This window comes from Eschscholzia californica, unplaced genomic scaffold (assembly GCF_041429995.1).
Source record: "Eschscholzia californica isolate CP2 unplaced genomic scaffold, dmEscCali1.0.p SCAF_6, whole genome shotgun sequence".
NCBI lineage: Eukaryota > Viridiplantae > Streptophyta > Magnoliopsida > Ranunculales > Papaveraceae > Eschscholzia > Eschscholzia californica.
The window spans coordinates 33,792,312-33,810,387 of record NW_028238483.1 but is presented as its reverse complement, the minus strand read 5'-3'; the positions used below and the strand labels follow the sequence as shown (position 1 = coordinate 33,810,387).

The 18,076-nt window shown below is 36.7% G+C and overlaps 2 protein-coding genes, 1 long non-coding RNA gene and 1 pseudogene across 6 annotated transcripts; 1 reads left to right on the top strand and 3 right to left on the bottom strand.

The window, feature by feature from the left end:
- Positions 1–2,971: 2,971 nt before the first annotated feature.
- Positions 2,972–5,514, bottom strand: LOC147533888 (uncharacterized). 3 transcript variants are annotated; one of them, XR_015227785.1, is made up of 4 exons: positions 5,101–5,514; positions 4,367–4,521; positions 3,894–4,101; positions 2,972–3,450 (listed from the first exon to the last, which is right to left on the bottom strand). It is a non-coding gene; the product is annotated as an uncharacterized LOC147533888 (long non-coding RNA). The 3 variants fall into 3 exon arrangements; XR_015227787.1 differs by lacking the exon at positions 5,101–5,514 and adding an exon at positions 4,612–4,637; XR_015227786.1 differs by lacking the exon at positions 4,367–4,521.
- Positions 5,515–6,545: 1,031 nt separating this feature from the next.
- Positions 6,546–8,655, top strand: EMB975 (Tetratricopeptide repeat (TPR)-like superfamily protein). Its single transcript, XM_086648909.1, has one exon. It carries the CDS (start codon positions 7,045–7,047, stop codon positions 8,560–8,562), a length of 1,518 nt encoding a protein of 505 aa, XP_086505035.1. The 5' UTR covers positions 6,546–7,044; the 3' UTR covers positions 8,563–8,655.
- Positions 8,656–8,987: 332 nt separating this feature from the next.
- Positions 8,988–16,149, bottom strand: RKD5 (RWP-RK domain-containing protein). 2 transcript variants are annotated; one of them, XM_086648910.1, is made up of 8 exons: positions 15,732–16,149; positions 14,210–14,950; positions 13,345–14,143; positions 11,401–12,837; positions 11,027–11,276; positions 10,174–10,400; positions 9,458–9,675; positions 8,988–9,290 (listed from the first exon to the last, which is right to left on the bottom strand). In XM_086648910.1, the coding sequence occupies exons 4-8, from the start codon at positions 11,465–11,467 to the stop codon at positions 9,072–9,074; spliced, it is 981 nt and encodes a 326-aa protein (XP_086505036.1). In that variant the 5' UTR covers positions 11,468–12,837; positions 13,345–14,143; positions 14,210–14,950; positions 15,732–16,149; the 3' UTR covers positions 8,988–9,071. The 2 variants fall into 2 exon arrangements, with proteins under 2 accessions (XP_086505036.1, XP_086505037.1); XM_086648911.1 differs by lacking the exons at positions 13,345–14,143; positions 14,210–14,950; positions 15,732–16,149 and having other exon boundaries at positions 11,027–11,240; positions 11,401–11,567.
- On the bottom strand, positions 13,533–15,744 carry LOC147533886 (uncharacterized; annotated as a pseudogene).
- Positions 16,150–18,076: the final 1,927 nt, after the last annotated feature.

Here is an 18,076-nt window from a genome sequence, read left to right as displayed (position 1 = left end):
GAATATTAAATTCACTAACCTTTCTTTTTATGCACATTAACATCTAAGATTGTCTTGTTCATGTCATAAGATATGTGAATGTAGTAGCTAGAAATGGTGAATGTATATAACAATTTTCCTTCTCTTTTTCATTCCAGTCATAGAAGCATGGTCTTCCATTCAATACAGGCAGAATCTCTTCAACAAAAAAAAAAGATAGGCTCGGGCAGAATCAGGCAAATAATGGGCGATACCTTAAGGATGTGATTTTGGTGCATCTAAAAAAGTCACGGTGAATAAAGATTTTGGTCAAAAAGATTTGACCTGGAAGCAATCTTGTTTTCAGTCCAAAATCGTTCTTTTTGTTTCTTTCCCCATAATTTCCATCTCCCACATCTGGCCACCACTCACTACCTCTAACTACCACCGCTTCCGATCACTATAGTCATATCTTTCTATATTTATCTCATAATAATTTCTCTCCTTCTCTATTACTATCTCTGTCTCTATATATATCTGTCACCCTCACTTTTTCTCACATTGTTCTGTCGAAGGGTATAGTTCCCTCCGACGAGACCCCCTCTGTCCCGGTCGGTCACGAATGGCTGAAACCCTTGTGATTTTCTTGGTCTCAGACAAAGAGGCTTCACTTTCCTTCGCCTGAACAATGAGAGAGAAAATATGGTGAAAAATAACAATCGAGAGTATTGAACTTGTAATTCCATGCTTGTTGTACAAGATATTTGCCAACTAAGCTACATTTCTCGTTTTGGATACTTTATACTGTCATATTTAGGACCCCTTGCTCTTTGAAATAATCGTGTGCTTTAAGGGGCGTCGATGCAATCAGCAGTTGTACCCCCTCAACCATGCAGTGTTGGCGTGTATAGTAATTACACATTTTGAGTGTACTGTGTATAATCTATCATGTGAATAACAAAAGTGGGAGTTTTAAAAGCGCCTCCCCGTAGTGTCAATGGCGCCTCCCATATTCCTGAAAAATGGTTAAAAGCAACCCTTCTCGTATCAGGGGACTCGACGGATTTGGTTATAAAATCGACTCAAATTTCTGATTCCAAAAGAGTTGAGCACTTCTATAGTTTCTTCTTCTATATTTTTTTCTTATTCTTTTTCAATTATTATTCTTCTTCTTCTTCTTCTTCTTCTTCTTTTATCATCTATACTTTACTTCTTTTCTAAAAGTTTCATTTTATAAGCAATAAAGTCTTTGGAGATGAAATTATTATTGTTGAGCTCCCTTTTTCACTCTTTAAACACATCACTTGAAATGGTAAATGTATATAACCTTTTTCCTTCTCTTTTTCATTCCCGTCATAGAACGATGGTCTTCAAGTGAAGAGAGAGGCAGACTGAGGCAAATAATCGGCAATACCTTGGTGCATCCTAAAAAGTCGCGGTGAATAAAGACTTTGGTCGATTAGATTTGACCTAGAAGCAACCTTGTTTTCAGTACAAAATCGTTCTTTTTGTTTCTCTCCCCATAATCTCCTTCTCCCACATCTGGCCACCACTCACCAGAGACGGATTTAAGTGCGGGCGAGGAGGGTAGGCTATAGCCTCCCCTCACCCACACAAAAGGCCAAAATTTTTTTAGAGATACCCCCTCTGGAAAAGATCAAGGTGAAGTTCCTAAACTAATCAAAAAATGTGTAATGTTGCTTAGTGGGTCAGAGCTGGGCTATCAATTTTTGATTCCTTATTACATCAAGGGTTCGATTTCCCTTGCCAATCTTTTATTCAGTATTTTCTTTCCAAAGTTTCACAAGTAGTGGTTAACCCTTCTTTTGTTAGTTTTTGTCTTGTTCAATGATTTTCTCTACACAAAGATGTGAAAGAGTGAACATAATCAAAATTTACTTTTAAGAAAATAAGTAAATTAGACCATAGTTTCACAAGTAGTGGTTCACCCTTCTTTTGTTAGTTTCTGTCTTTTGCAATGATTTTCTCTAGACAAAGATGTGAAAGAGTGAACATAACAATCTCAAAATTTACTTTTAAGAAAATAAGTAAATTAGACCAAAATGAATTGTTTCTAACTTATGGAACTCATTTAAAAATTGTCTTCTTTCTTCTTTAGCCTCCCCTAAACATTAATTTTGAATCCTTTGAATCCACCACTGCTATCTGCACGACCAACAACTACCACTGCCTCCGATCATCATTGTCACATCTTTCTATCTATCTCCTAATCCTTTCTCTCCCTCCTTCTCTCTTACTATCTCTAATATCGCATCTTCACTTTCTCTCTCACTGTGCTGTCGAAGGGTATAGTTACTTCCGATGAGACCACTTTTGTTTCGGTCGGCCACGTATGGTTGGAAACCCTTGTGATTTTCTTGGTCTCAGACAAAGTGGCTTCACTTTCCTTCGTTAGAACAATGAGAGAGAAAATATGATGAAAAATAACAAAAATAATTTCTATAAAGGTCAAAATAATATGGAAAATGAGTAGAAAAACACAAAACATTTGAAAATTATTATTCAGGTCAAAAAGTGTGCAAATACTAAAATACCCATTTTTGTCTTTTTGTGTAACTAAATTCTTTTATTTTTCTTTAAACTTTAAATCGATATAACTTTTGTTTGAGATGTCGGATTTCAATAAAAATTATATATTTAGAAATGATTTTTCATTAGCTTTCTAACAAGATCCACTTTCAATACTTTTTTTCGAAAAAAAAAACCCAGAAAAAAACGGCGTTTTTTTCCTTTACGTTTTTATGCAAACGTGTTTGCACCAATCTGTTGTGCAAACGTGTTTGCACCAATCTGTTGTGCAAACGTGTTTGCACCAATCTGTTGTGCAAACGTGTTTGCACCAATCTGTTGTGCAAACGTGTTTGCACCAATCTGTTGTGCAAACGTGTTTGCACCAATCTGTTGTGCAAACGTGTTTGCACCAATCTGTTGTGCAAACGTGTTTGCACCACTCTGTTGTGCAAACGTGTTTGCACCAATCTGTTATGCAAACGTGTTTGCATAAGTTTTAGTGGAGAGATAGGGACTCTTGATGTTGTATAGTAATTGAGAGATGAAATGAGGAAAATAAGTAGTTCTATAGATCTTTGATATAACTTAAGATTACATAATGGTAGAGATAATACATAATCTTTGTGGTACCTTCACAAAAAAAAAACCATATAGCGTTCGTCATAACCGAGAAACTTCCATCTCGAGAAACTTCGAATTTTAGAACCTTTCTTTTTTTCACTGTCAAATCCATCTTCGGAGTCATCGTTCGTTAATGTTGAATGGTGGAACCAGAATATCCACCATCAAAGAATTGCTTGTCCATTAAGCCAGATCTCTTAGCAACCCTCCCATTCATATCTACTCCGGATAGTAGAACTGTTGCTGCATCAGCAGCTTCCCTCTATTGTTCAGTTTGCACTGTGAGTTTCTTCATTTGAGACTCCAAACCTGCCTAGTCTCCTTTAATGGCTTCAAATTCTGGGTTAATAGAGCAACATGTTTGAAAGTAATGGTAAATTAAAATACTGTGTATGAACCAATGTTAAAGTTTTAACAAATTTATATCATTACTGATAGCTTTAACAAGCTTTACCAAATTTATATATTGGATTGCTTTAACAAACTGACATATATAACACGCTATTGTTTCAAACCTTGATATTGGTTTGAACTTTGAACCAATGACAGCAACATGAAGTCTACATCTTTAACAAGCTATTGGTTCAAAACCAGGTCTTGTTAAACTAAGTTGATAAATTGTGTTCAATTTATTGGTTCAAACAAAGTTTACAGTAATGGCAAATTAACAAATGGGATGAAATTGATTCAAACCCCAGCTTGCCGTCATTCCCAATTTAAACCCTAATAGATTCATCTGTTAGTTCAACTAAAAGTGAGAAAATATTAGCATATGAATATACCTCGGATCGTTCCACTTTGAGCCTTTTATAATCGGAACTTTTACGATCAAGTCCTTCCCACAACCCAAATGGTTCAGTTCCGGGTGTATACGCATGTAAGACATGTTTCCCAGGAGATGCCAAATCCGAACTTAGAGCACTAAGGACAGAGATCGAAACCACATTCTGATCAGCATCGACTCCCCTTTCCCAAGTCTTCAGGAATGCCCTAAAAACCATCTATGATAGTTAGATAAACCTTTAATTACCAGCAAGAAGCCAGGAAAAACAAGTGCAAAGAGCAATTATGGTGGGGAAATACATATGAAACAACCTCAACTTACTGGAATTCTTAGAGTGTACTTGTTTGTAAACTAAAAAACAACATTTCATATACTTCGAATATGCACTAAAGAAAAGGACTTAACTTTTTTGAGTAAAAAATGACATGATGTTTTCATGTGGATTTTAGTTAAAGATTGAACTAGGCCTACCTTTGCGTCAAAACCCAAATGAAGATTAAGGATTCACATTGTTCAGTCTTTTCAATTCTGTCCTGGTATGACTTCGGAACAACTTCTTTAGTTAGGAGATTCAGAGTATCCCACATCGATGCATTGCTAACTACAACTTCCCTAGCGCGTATAAACTGCAAGAAATATGTTCATTTTGTGACCAGAACAAGAAAAAGTAATTCAATTTAATCACAGTCACTCCAAAAGACTATTTCATCACTTACAGGAACTTACTTAACCACTTCTTAGCTCGACTCCAATTGCTCGGCCATTTTCAACAATAATATTTTACAATCCCACTTCACAATTATTGATGTATAACCAGATAGGTCCAATTAAGGTGGAAAGAACTAAACCTAGATTACCAATTTTCTATGGGGGTTAAACAAACCATTAAAGAAAAAGATTCAAACATCAAAACCTAGAAATCAATTAAGAAATCAACCAGATTCAAGACATAGGAGCTGAAACACATGAATACCCATGGAACCTATCTGAAAGCTTTAGACCTTTACTAGCAAAAAAACACAAACAATTCAATTATAAGCAGAATCAGCAACAACAAAACAAAACCCATGAAATCCAACATAAAATTACTCCTACCCATTTCTATCTATACAACATACATGCATAAAACCCATAGAATTAATAGAATCAACTAGCAGATTGGATTAAGATTAATGATGAACTTAAAGCGTGAGAGAGAGTCTCACCAACTATACTCGATCCTCCTGATTCAATGGTCATCGACGATACAAATTTTATTCACTTAGCACTGAGATCTGAATGAGTTTTGCTGTGTTATTTAGGGAAATAGAAGAAGTTTATCCCCTAAGAGTTTTGTTGTGTTACCCTCGTCTGGTGTTGTTGGTCAATCTGAGGAGGCCATCAGGTGTGATTTCGGCTAGTCCATTCAACTCAAATCCTCGGCATCTCTGAATCCGTTGTATACAAAACCAGGATCATACAAAGATAACGATGTCGGAAGAAATCTAGGAAGAAGAAGAAACTATGACGAACTGAACGAGAGATAAATGAATCACAACACATGAAAAAACAGAGAAGATTTCGAAGAAGAAGAAGATTTGGAGAAGAAGCATGGACGAAGAAGAACCCTAAAAACTATCTGGTTTTTTTGAGAGAGAAAGTGAATTTTGATATGAAAGGGTAATTTGGGAACTAAAATAATAGAAAATGACCTGAATAGTAATTATTAATATTATTTTAAACTTAACCTCTAATTAGCCTTAATATTTTGATAGAAAATGTCTAATAGTGAATGATTAGAGCTTTTTTAGCTATTTCAAATTTTTTTACTACCTAAATAGTCATTTTCTCAAATAAAAAATACCAATAAAGAGTATTGAACTTGTAATCTCATCTCATGCTTGTTATACAAGATATTTACCAACTAAGCTACATTTCTTTTTGGATACTTTATACTGTCATATTTAGGACCCCTTGCTCTTTGAAAAAATCGTGTGGTTTAATGGACGCCGATGCAATCAGCGGTTGTACCCCCTCAACCATGCGGTGTTGGCGTGTGTAGTAATTACTCATTTCATCCAAAAAAAAAGTCACTCAACGAATTTGGTTATAAAATCGACTCAAGTTTCTTTTTATTCCAAAGGGTTGAGCACTTCTCTATTTTTTTTATTATTCTTCTTCAGTTCTTCTTTTTCTTCTTTTTTTTTTGTTGAACATGTTCTTCTTCTTCTTTATCATCTATACTTTACCGTTCACATCCTAAAATCACATACTTTACTTCTTTTCTCAAAGTTCCATTTTATAAGCAATAAAGTCTTTGGAGATGAGATTATTGTTGTGACCTCTCTTTTTTCACTCTTTGAACACGTCACTAGAAAAAATCCAAATTGGATAATCTCGGTGATTTTTATTTGGCTAGTTGGTTAAAAATCAGTTACTCTTAACTATGTTAAATTTTAATAATTTGAGGAAGTGTTTGTAGAATGATCCAATATGAGCTAAACGGGAGGACTGCAGGACTAAACTGTTTCTCAATTAATATTTTTTTTTTGGATTTGAACCAATTTTGTAGTTGAGGGACTTTGAGTCGTACCGCCACTACTAAACACAATTAAAATCGATAAACCCGGGAGAATTTTGTCTCAAGTTCAATGACTCCAAACGTAGAACATTGGAGCTGAAGTCGGGGGACCTTGAGCTGAATTATGTAACAAAATGCAACCGAAGTTCACAGATTTCTACTTAGAACATTGAAGTTGAACTCGGTGGACATATAGTCCAATTTAGTTACCAAGTACAGTCAGACTAGATTTGCTAAGTCAAAATGTGTTGCGGATGTCAATAACCCTATCAGAACATGACTTTAAAACTTCCTTTACAAAAAAAAACACCAAGTAAAAAATGTATCGGTTAAAAATGGTGAGTTTATAGAAAATATTCTTTCCCATTGTTCAACTATTAGCCTTGTTTTCTTTCAAGAAGGCCCAACTCCTTATGCGTATTCTCATCTCCTGAACTCCTCAACTACTTTACCTTTCAAAGGCATCCCCTTCCTTGATATTTGGTTAGTGCATGATTGATGCACACACACTTCCTGTTCGCTGAAATGTTTCTATGAGGTAACAGAATATTAACTACTCAATCTCGATATCAGAGGTTGAATTCAAGACATGGATTCACTGCTTTCTCTGTGCAAGTTCCATTCAATTGTAGATATACCTTCTGGTCATCATCATCATTTTGCAACTTCAGTTCGTTCTCAATTCCCCTCTTGTACATTGTTAAAGGGTCGAAGGATTATAGCACCGAAAGCAGGGAATTACCCTCGAAAACTAACTAAGAATCTCAGGTACCCACGCCGTGAAAAGCTTCCACCTGATCCCAGAAGTAATTTGTTCTTTAAAGACAACACTGATACATACCCAGATTGTGGGGAGCAATCAAATTTTGATTCTCTTGGGGAAGATGATGATGATAATGAAGATGGTGATTCGGACTGGAGCCCCGACGAGATTGATGCAATTTCTTCACTTTTTCAAGGTAGAATTCCTCAGAAACCTGGGAATTTGTATAGAGAAAGGCCTCTTCCACTCCCACTTCCTTACAAGCTCAGACCATCAGAACTCCCAACACCAAAGAAACATGTGAGAATGACGTCTCCGATTCTAGCTTCTTCGCGGTCAACGGTGAGTAAGCGAGTTTACAAGAACCCAGAATTCCTTATCCATCTAGCTAAAGAAATCAAACACTTACCTGAAGACAAGAATGTATCTGAAGTGCTCAACAAATGGGTTCGATTCATTCGAAAAGGATCACTTTCATTGACAATTCGAGAATTGGGTCATATGGGTCTTCCAGACAGAGCTTTACAGACTTTCTGTTGGGCTCAGAACCACCCTCAAATCTTCCCCGATGATAGGATTCTGGCTTCAACAGTAGAGATATTAGCGAGAACCCGAGAACTGAAAATGCCATTCGATTTACACAAGTTTACTCTATCGGCGAGTAGAGGAGTAATTGAAGCTCTGGCTAGGGGGTTTATTAGAGGAGGCAGTTTGAATCTTGCTCGGAAACTTATCTTGGTGGCGAAGGATAATAATAGAACATTAGATTGCAGCATTCACGCCAAACTAATAATGGAGCTTGGGAAGAACCCTGACAAGTACAAACTTGTATTGGCTTTACTGGATGAGCTCGGGGAGAGAGATGACTTGAAGCTAAGCCAGCAGGATTGCACAGCAGTGATGAAAGTCTGTATAAGGCTTGGGAAATTTGAGATAGTTGAGAGTCTTTTTACCTGGTTCAAGGAATCTGGAAGGGAACCTAGTGTGGTTATGTACACGACTCTTATTCACAGCCGATACTCTGAAGAAAACTACAGGGAGGCATTAGCTTTAATTTGGGAAATGGAGGAAGCAAACTGCCTTTTTGATCTTCCAGCTTATAATGTAGCCATAAAGCTGTTTGTTGCATTGAATGATCTATCAAGGGCTGTAAGATACTTTTCGAGAACAAAGGAAGCGGGTTTTGCCCCGACATATGACATATATAGAAATATGATCAAAATTTATGCGGTATCGGGGAGGTTGGCCAAGTGCAAGGAGTTATGCAAGGAGGTAGAGAAGGCTGGATTCAAGTTGGATAATCGGATAGAATCTATAATGTTGCAAATGAGAAAAGTTGTTTAAGTAAAAAAACTCTGTGAATAAGTAAGTTCAGCATTTTGTAGTTCTTGTTTGGTTTATATCAAATATAATGAAGTAGATTGTCTTTTCTCGAACTGGTTCATCGTCTTATTCGGGATATTTGATAACTTACTATTGGCAGAATGACTAAGTTCATCTCCGTTTTCTTGAACTAGTTCATCATCTTATATCAAAACGGAGGCGTCTTTAGATAAGAGGCGCCTTTAGCAGTTTTCGGAGTCACTTATAGAACTTGGATTTGGAAGTCCGACCTGAATAAGCCTTTCTGCTTAGTGTTTGTACTAGTTCAGTCTCATTTGGAGGAAGACCTGTGTGTTGTAGTCAGAACTACTAGCTTTGCTTATTTTTGTAATCTACAAACTGTTCGGAAAACAAAAGCTTAAACAAGACAAACTTGGATCAACAAGTTGATAAAATGCATGACTAGAGTTTATTCCATAAAGATGATGTTTTCAGTAAAATTCGAAACAAGATTATTTATCATTAATTGCTTATTCGCTGTTGTTGTTTTCATTGTCGGTGTTGTTTAGAGCTCTAGCTCGGTGTCTTCTCTTGAAAACATCTTGTCTGAATCTCTTAGTCTCACTTTGTATTTCCATGAACGGTTTCATCTCTATACCTTCTTTCTCCCTCTCTAACATTCTTTGCCTCTTCGTCACCGCCATTGCTGCTGCTGCTTCATTTTCTTCCTCCTGCCTCTTTGCCTCATCCTGTATAAATAACCCCATTACTGTTTAATAGTTACCCTACTACACATGCATACAAAAGTTGACAGTGAATGAACGGACAACTAAACTTACAATGGAAGGGACATGAACTAGATCGAGAAGTTAGGGATGTGTTAATGACAACTTATAATGTGAAGAAAGAAGTGGACCTGGAGGTTGTGAATGAGAGTGTCGAGTGATTTAATCTTTCTGTGTGGCCAACGAGGTATCCCGAGTTCCCTGCACTTTTTCTTGAGTACAGTCAGTCCAACATTCAAATTTCTTGAAGCCTCTGCAATTGGAAGATCAAAGTACTTAGAAAGATCGTCTAAGGCAATTCTAGCTATGTCCTCCGTTGCTGCCCTCTTTTTCTTCTTCGCTGTAGTATCTGCAATCATTCGTTCGACTAATAAGAAGATGAAAAGACGAAATCATTTGAATAATCAAACTTCTAGTAGTTTCTACTTGAGAAGGAAAAGTAGCCTAAATCCTTTAAAAGGACCAGTATCCAAACTTATAGTTTGAACTGTCGTCGTTAGGTTCAGGTTGACGATGCACACTGAGTTTTGATCCTGGTCATAATGTATTGCGTAATAAAATTAATAAAAGATTATGACATGCTCGTAACAAGGAGAGAATTTCTAAGATTGTCGTCGCTAAATTCAAGTTTCAGATGCACAGTGGGATCTTGGTTATAATATATCACAGATTATAGAACCGATACAAGACTATGCTTGCTAGAAACAAAACGAGGAAACTTTGAAAGTTGTAAGATAAATGTCATTTCGCAAGCACTAAGAAAAGATTAATAGCGATGTCATAAATCCATAATTTTTCATGAAGATTCTAATATGCGTGAAATTGAAATGAAGAGATCATTCCCGACCTGGTACAACTTCGCCATTTTTCTGAACGTTCTCCAATAATTTCGGCTCCGAAATAGGACAAGGAAGATGGTTCAGATCTTGACTAAATACAGGCAATGCTTGTGTTGAATGGTAATACCCGTCCCTGCTTTCTTCATCCATGTCTTTATTTTCCGTCATCACCCACAATTGGTACACCTTCTCAAGATCATCAGCCAATGTCGGAATAGCTCTGAGTTTTGGATTTCTAAAAAAAAAATTTAGAATAAAAGTATCATAAGTAAAAAACATAGAAATAATGTTTGTTCATAAATGTTGCTCGATTTCATTCGGGGAACGAGGGATTCTTACTAGTGACTACTTTACAATCACATACCCTTGAAACCTCCCAAGAAGCAAAAATATTCAAACAACAAAACCTAAATGAACAAAAGCCACAAAAAAACCATGAATCTTCAATCACTCTAATAATGGTTCTTAGTAGTAAGTCTATACAGATTAAGAAAATAGCAACCTATAAAACCTGCAACATGGGTTTGGGTAAACATGCAAATCTACAATATGTCTGAAAATGTTAATCATCAACCAAGACAATAAGTAATGGTTTAGGGGTTCTGCGAAGAGGAACAAGAAATATGGCAACAACCCATCCAATTCTAAGGAGATCCTTGCAAAAATTAAGGGTTTGGGTGGACATGCAATTAGTACTTGATGAAATTTTGTGAACTTCAAACAACATAAAGAATTGATCTATGCTAAGTAGTGATGGAGTCTGTTTGTGGAAGAAGAAAATGAAATTAAGGTACCTATGTTTTTTCATAATCAAAATTCAAACATTAGAGAGAATATGAGAGAAAGAGAAAGATTGGTTACCTTGAAATAACTAGTAATGAAGGAATAGAGAGAGAAAGAGGTGAATTATTGAGATCAAAAGCAAGAATGCAATGCCAAAGACCAATTACTCTCCCTTCAAATAGCTTTGATACCCCATTTCTTGATAATTTGAGAAGTGGATGTCCTACCACAATCTCCACATAAGATCCTGGTGAAAACATGAATTCTCTCTCCACTCCTTTTTCTTTTCCATCTTCCAATTCATAAACATGAACACTCCTTATCAGTTCTATCAACAACAAAAAAGTAACAAAAAAAAAATCACAACCCAAGAGCAAAAAAACAATAGCAATTATAGAAATCAATGACAAAAAAATTAACAATTTGAAATGGGTAATATCTATTTTGAGTACCTTCATTAAGTACATTTTTGAAAACTGCAAGAGCTGAAAGAAGAGGAGAGGGGGTAGAGGATTCCATGAAGAACAAATCATGATTATGATGATGATGATGGAGAAGGAAGAATTTATATGAAATTGTTGTGGTGAAAGATGAGGAAGAAACAAGAGAGAGAGAGAAAGAGAGAGAGAGAAAGAGAGAAGAATCTTGACAAGTAAATTGAAGATAAATTTTGGAGTGGTGGGTGATACTAACAATGAGATAAGGGTAATTTGGTAACCAATTCTAATGATTATAAAGCAGTAATTCAGTTAGAAATTTTGTTTTGTTTTGCAAAACAGAGGATCTTAACATCTTCCCTGGTATACATCAGCCTCACAGTTTTCAAACGGGCCGTGCCAGTCTGGAAACACTTCGACACTGTCCAGATTTCTTTTGGCCCCATTGGGTCGTCATGAACCGAGTCGTATGAACATAAGACGCGACATTTATACATAATAGGTAATCTCGAAATGGACCGTCGTGCCATGACGGGGCTTCTGAGCGTATTGTGTCGTGTGAGAGACGGCGTTGTTATTAGTGTTAAGGGCACCAACAATTCATTCTCAAAAGGACAGAAACTATCAGTTAAGAATCCTAGGTAGTGTTTGTCTTGATTCACTGCTAAAATGTGGCAGAATTGGTCACACCTTTGGAGTGGAGTACTGGTTTTCTCACTCCATCCAATTATTTTGACAAACATGTCCCTATGGATTCAAGAAAAATATCCAAGTGTACCACTCTAATATTGATGATGACTAAAGTACCCCTTGACTCCAGGTTCAAAGTACTAACTGACTCCATTCACACAGGTTTCAAACAAGCAGTAATGACAAAGAAAAGAAGTTGGTGGTAAACTATGCTGAAATGAATCACTCGGACGAAACAGAAAACTTTAATTAAGCATTCTTGGACAAAATTACGTCAATGTGTTCAAATAAATTTACAATTCTAAGTTTTTTACTTTCTAACTGCTATTGAAATAACACTTAACTCATAAGGATCTGATTAAAGTTGGTGGTAGCAGTCCCTTCGAATCAGGTTGTCAGCAGTTGGAAGACGATTCAACGCTGGAACCCACAGTGTGAAGTTAACCCTAGCTGGTATTTTGCAAGACCAAATCTGATCTGGCCGAAACGAAGGAGTCACCTCATTACTACAGAGGGGAATATAGCAAGACTTCCCCGGGAAGGTGCAGCTGACCGGATAATAGTATCCTCGTCAATCTTCAAGCTCACCCTTTAGAAAATTTGAAGTAGATGCCCAGAGAAGCCACAAATGGAAGTTAAGCTCACCCCTTCCTCTCTTCCTTACCTGTCTGAAACCTATCGTCGTTGGCAGATGGCCTGCAAGCTTCACAAAAATAAAAATCTCTTGTTATTGTCTTCCAACACCACCACCACCACCAGAGTCTGGCACAAATATTAACAGAAAACAAGGGGAGCACAAAAACAAAGACTCAGTACTTCACATATCATGATAAGCGGCTAAAATCGACTGATCATAGCAAATATATGTTAAAACTTAGAAGTCTTTGAAACACTGAGAATTAGCTTCTCAATTTTCGATTGCCTGAAAATTGAAGGCCGGGGAGGTCAGAATCGAATATAAATAACTTCCATGTTCAAGGAGAGTAAGACTAATAAATTCCATGGAGAACAGAATCTATGCTGAAAAGAATTTCACTCAGCCCGAACAGAAGATTCTTATTTGAACAGTCTTGGACAAAATTACATCAATGTGTTATTCAAATAAATTTACAATTCTAAGTTTCTACTTTTTAACTGTATTGAAATAACTCTTAATTCATACGGATTTGATTAAAATTTAAAATTGATCACTTTATGTTAACAAAAAGGAACACTCAAACAATTAAGATCCTATTCGTCTAAATAATCAGAAGTGGATGGGACACTAACCTTGGAATGTTAAGAAGATCAAACAGAGTTGATTGAATCAGAATCCTGATCATTCGACTCATGCCCGAGTTGACAGGAAGCCAAAGAAATCGCTGTTTGTAGTGATACAACATTGACGGGAAGATGAAATATTGATTTTTTTCATGAAGATCAAATACTCTGCCAGACTGTAACAGAGTCTTTGTACTTCAGTTTAAAAGATCATACACGGGTTTCTTTCCTTCTTGAGAAATAAGAGATCGAATCAATCGATTACATACTGCTGGCATCAACTTGAAACCTTTCTCTAATGTGTATCGAAAACATCTAGAGCTAGATCAACCTTACCTTCTTCGCAGAGTTGATTGATTAAACTCACACAACTTGGGGGGTGTAATTTCGATATTATGTTCTTCTAGAATTGAAAAAATGTTCAAAGCTTTATCTAGTCTACCCTCTCGACATAACCCAATTAGCCAAATTGTATAAGGTGGAGAATCAAGTGTCTCAGATCCGACATTCATTTCAAGTAAGCCACGAATTGCTCCCTCGGTATCCCCAGTTCCATACTTGTCTTCTACTTTTTTGATTGTGTCTTCTTTCCCATCTTTGCCCCTCAAATACTTCATCCAATAACTAAAGGCTAAATCAAACTTTCCTTTTCGGCAAAACCAAGTCATTAGTGTTTTATAAGTAACCAAAGTCGGAGGACAACCACTTTTTCCAACTGATCGAAGAGGGCAAGAGCATCTTCTTCTCTATTGACCCGTTGAAGGCCATCTACAAGCGTTCCATATGTAACTGCATCAGGGGAGTAACCCTACATATGTTTGAGTTTCTTGAAAAGTTGGAGTGCTCCTTCAATATTCCTCGCCTTACACAAAGCATTGATCATGATATTATACGTAAAAATATTTGGTACTACACTATCTGCAAGCCTAATTAGAAGTTTATATGCGTCGAGAATCAATCCTTCATCATTAAGCGCTCCACACGAGCTTGAAGATCTGCGGGTTTGAGAACTCTGTCAGTACCTTGAGAAAGCCGAAGAAATGTAACAGGGTTTCCCCCAATCTCCATTTCACAGAACAAAAGCTTAGCTGCTTCTAGCTCTCGGAATCCATTAATAAGAGCATTGAAGGTCATAACAATTCGATAACATCCATATTTTTCCATCTCACTGAATATTTCTTTTGCTTCCTGGACGGAGCCTTCTTTGCACAACCCACAAATGAGAATAGTGTAAGTTGCAGAGTCGGGAAAACAATCATTTCTTGAGATTTCGAGTTTGAGAGACCGAGACTCGTCTAAAAGGCCCACGTCGCAGAACCCCTTGATGGGAGTATTATAACAAAAAGTATCCGGGACAAAACCCCTTTCAGTCATCTCACTTAACAATTTTACCGCATCGTCAACCTTACCTGCTTTCGTAAAACCCTTGATCATAATTGTGTATAATATAACGTCAGGAACAATGTCTTCCTGGTTCATCGTCCGATACCACTCACAAGCTTCATCAAACTTCCCAGCTTTAAATAACCAATCAATCAAACAACTATAACCATGTAATCCTAATACAAATCCTTCCGTCTTAAATGACTCTAAAAGCTCAAGACTTTCATCAAGCCTGCCCAGTTTACAAAAGGGAAATTTGGCCAAAACTCCCTAAATACTTTGGCCTTTGGTTAAAAAGGATTGGACAATTTTTTATGGGCTTCAGCTCCCTGTGGCATTTTTGTAAATTATCTAATATAGGGAAAAGACAAAACTGACCTAATTGCAAACTAGTTTGCAAACCAGATTGCAAACTAGTGCAAACCAGTTTGCAAATCAGTTTGCAAAGCTTTGCAAGGCAAACCAGATTGCAAACCAGTTTGCAAATCAGTTTGCAAATCAGTTTGCAAAGCTCTGCAAGGCAAACCAGATTGCAAACCAATTTGCAAAGTAGTGCAAACCAGTTTGCAAATCAGTTTGCAAACTAGTTTGCAAAGCTTCGCAAAATCAAACCCTAACAAAATAAGTAACTAAAAAGTAAGATTATATAAAATGTGAGGGTTTTTGGAAAATCTGAGGGTGTTTCTAAAATTTTCCTTTATATAAAGGTCAATTTAGCTTTACAAAATTAAGGGATTTTTAGAATTGTCCTTCAAGCCTATTTCCAAACTTTTCATGGTGCCTAGAAGGAAAAAAAAATAACTTGTCTTTTTGACAAAAAAAAAACAAAAAATTGGGTCTCCAGCCCAATTTCCTGTTTACAAAATGCATTCAACAAAGTATATAAGTAATAAAATCAGGCATATACCCATTCGATTTCATTACATCTACAAGTTCTAATGCATCATCAGTTCTATTTGCTTGACAAAGACCAGAAAAAATTATAGTATAGATCATAGTGTTTGGAGAAATACCTCTTTGAGTCATTTCATCAAACAGTTGAAGTGCATCTTGGGGTTTTCCAGCTTCTCAAACCCCATCAATCAAAATACCATAAGTAACTTGATTTGGCCAACAATCAGTCTTCACCATCTGATTATGATGTAGTTATACCCAACTTCGAAATTCCTTTCTTTTCATTGCCCAAATGAAGAATCGGAAACTTGATTTAATATCATCTTGTTCTTGAATCTATCATCCATAAAGATTTTGGCATGTGATTTTTCTTTGGAATACCTTCCGTCTCGAGATACTTTCATTTATTATCACTTTTTGTTTTTTGATTGGAATGGTTAGCTGGAGTAGTAGTTTAGTGACTTTAGATGGGATTGGACAGGCAAATGTTGTGTCGTGTCTTGAGCATGCCAAGGGACGGTCCATGCCCAACTTGTCGTTCCAGGTCGGAACTGGAATTCTAAAATTCAGGACACAGCTGATCACAGGTTGTGTCGTGCCTCACCATATTTTCGACCCTAGTTGGCATGCCAAATATGGCGATCCGACTATATTGACGGGGAACTAGGTATAATGTGAGACTATGTTTGATTAGGACTATAAGACTAACTACTTCTTTACTCTCGTTTTCTTAAACAACTACTTTACTCGTTTTGTCACATTATTTAGCATTCATTCCAATTTGCAAGAACTAAAAAAACAAAAACCTATTAGGTATTGGCACATAAAAGCACCCAAACCCTATAATGACTCAACAGTGTTGCCCAATCCCTTGCTTTTTCCCGAAAGAAAAACATAGACGAAGTAGCAGGAATTCGCTAGGAGTTGCTTTTATACACCCATCTATAGGTGATACAAAAGCAACTCAGTGGGAATGGTCCAAATGTTATGTTAGCATGAGTGCATGGTTAGTTGTCTAGCATTCCTAGCTTTAGCATCATCACAAGCATTTTTTTTAAGTGTTAAAATGCAACAAGAAAAGTATAAAATACTTGATACTTCACATTAGTATGTTCACGTTCGCAAGATGATGATGGTGCCATAGTAAACCCAATATACACCAAGCTGAGAGCTGCTTATGCCACGATACTAATCTCACTTGAAGTAGCCCTAAGTTTAGTCAGGGATATGTTCCAAGTTATAAAGTCACTCTTGTTATAATTGAACTATCTATTATATTAAAACAGCTCAGTCAGTTATCCAGGGGATAAGTCTGACCGTCCATTTTATTTTAGAGATTTGGATGGGAACATATCCGACGGATAATATTAAATCTTTTTATGTAAATACACTAAAAAAAAGAAGGGTATCTAAACAACTAACCCAATCTCCTGTATCTTCCTAATTTCTCTCTCCCAATTAAGGAAAGGTAATGTAATTTAAATATATTTTTCTCCTCAAAAAATTTAAGGGAAGTTAATGTAATTTAAACTAACAGAACTGGAATAACAACTTACTGAATCGTCAGTGAAAAATGAAGAGAGAGAGAGCTTTTTCCCCCCAAATTTAAAAACTTTTTACCGCCATTTCTCTTTCTCCGTAGTCCTATATATAAGTAGCTATTCACCGATCATCACACACACATTATTACCAATCATGGATAGAAGTCAGAGAATTAAGCAATTGAGAGAGAGGAAGAGGAATTTACCAACTTCACTTGCTTTATTTGCCATTAGTGAAATTAGAACTAGGTTACTAACCCTATCCACCTTCAAGCTCGCTGGAGCTAATAGGGGTAGAGCTGAGCAACGCGATTTCAATAAGGACCTTTGTGTGAAACTTAAAGCTCTCAGTCATAAAGAAAAGGAGACAGACGATCAGGCTCAATCAATTGATGCTTAAATCAAGACCCTGGAAAAGGAAGAGATTGATGCTCTAGTGACTGGTGAGATATGAAATAGTATATTATGCCGAGTCGACCTAACGGGACAAGAAGGCTGTGACAATTGGTATCAGAGCCCGAGTAAGAGGCTAAAAATGTATTACACTCTGATACCCATTTGACAATTGGTATCAGAGCCTGAGTAAGAGGCTAAAAATGTATTACACTCTGATACCCATTTGACAATTGGTATCAGAGCTTGATGAGCAAGCTAATGGATGGTGTTCTGATACCCATTTAACAATTGGTATCATAGCCTATGTGATAGACAAACGAGTATGTTACTCTGGTCCTAGTGATGGATGGATTTAGAGCTTGATAGCTTGCGAGATATGTTCCAAGAGCCCAGTGATAATGACAAATGGGTGTGCTTTTATAGCTTGAGAGGACAAGCAAGAAGATATGCATAAGAACATGTGGTATGTTTGGAAGCATACTTCTAGAACCTGGATGGCAGGTTCAAAGGGATGGTTCTCTGATCCC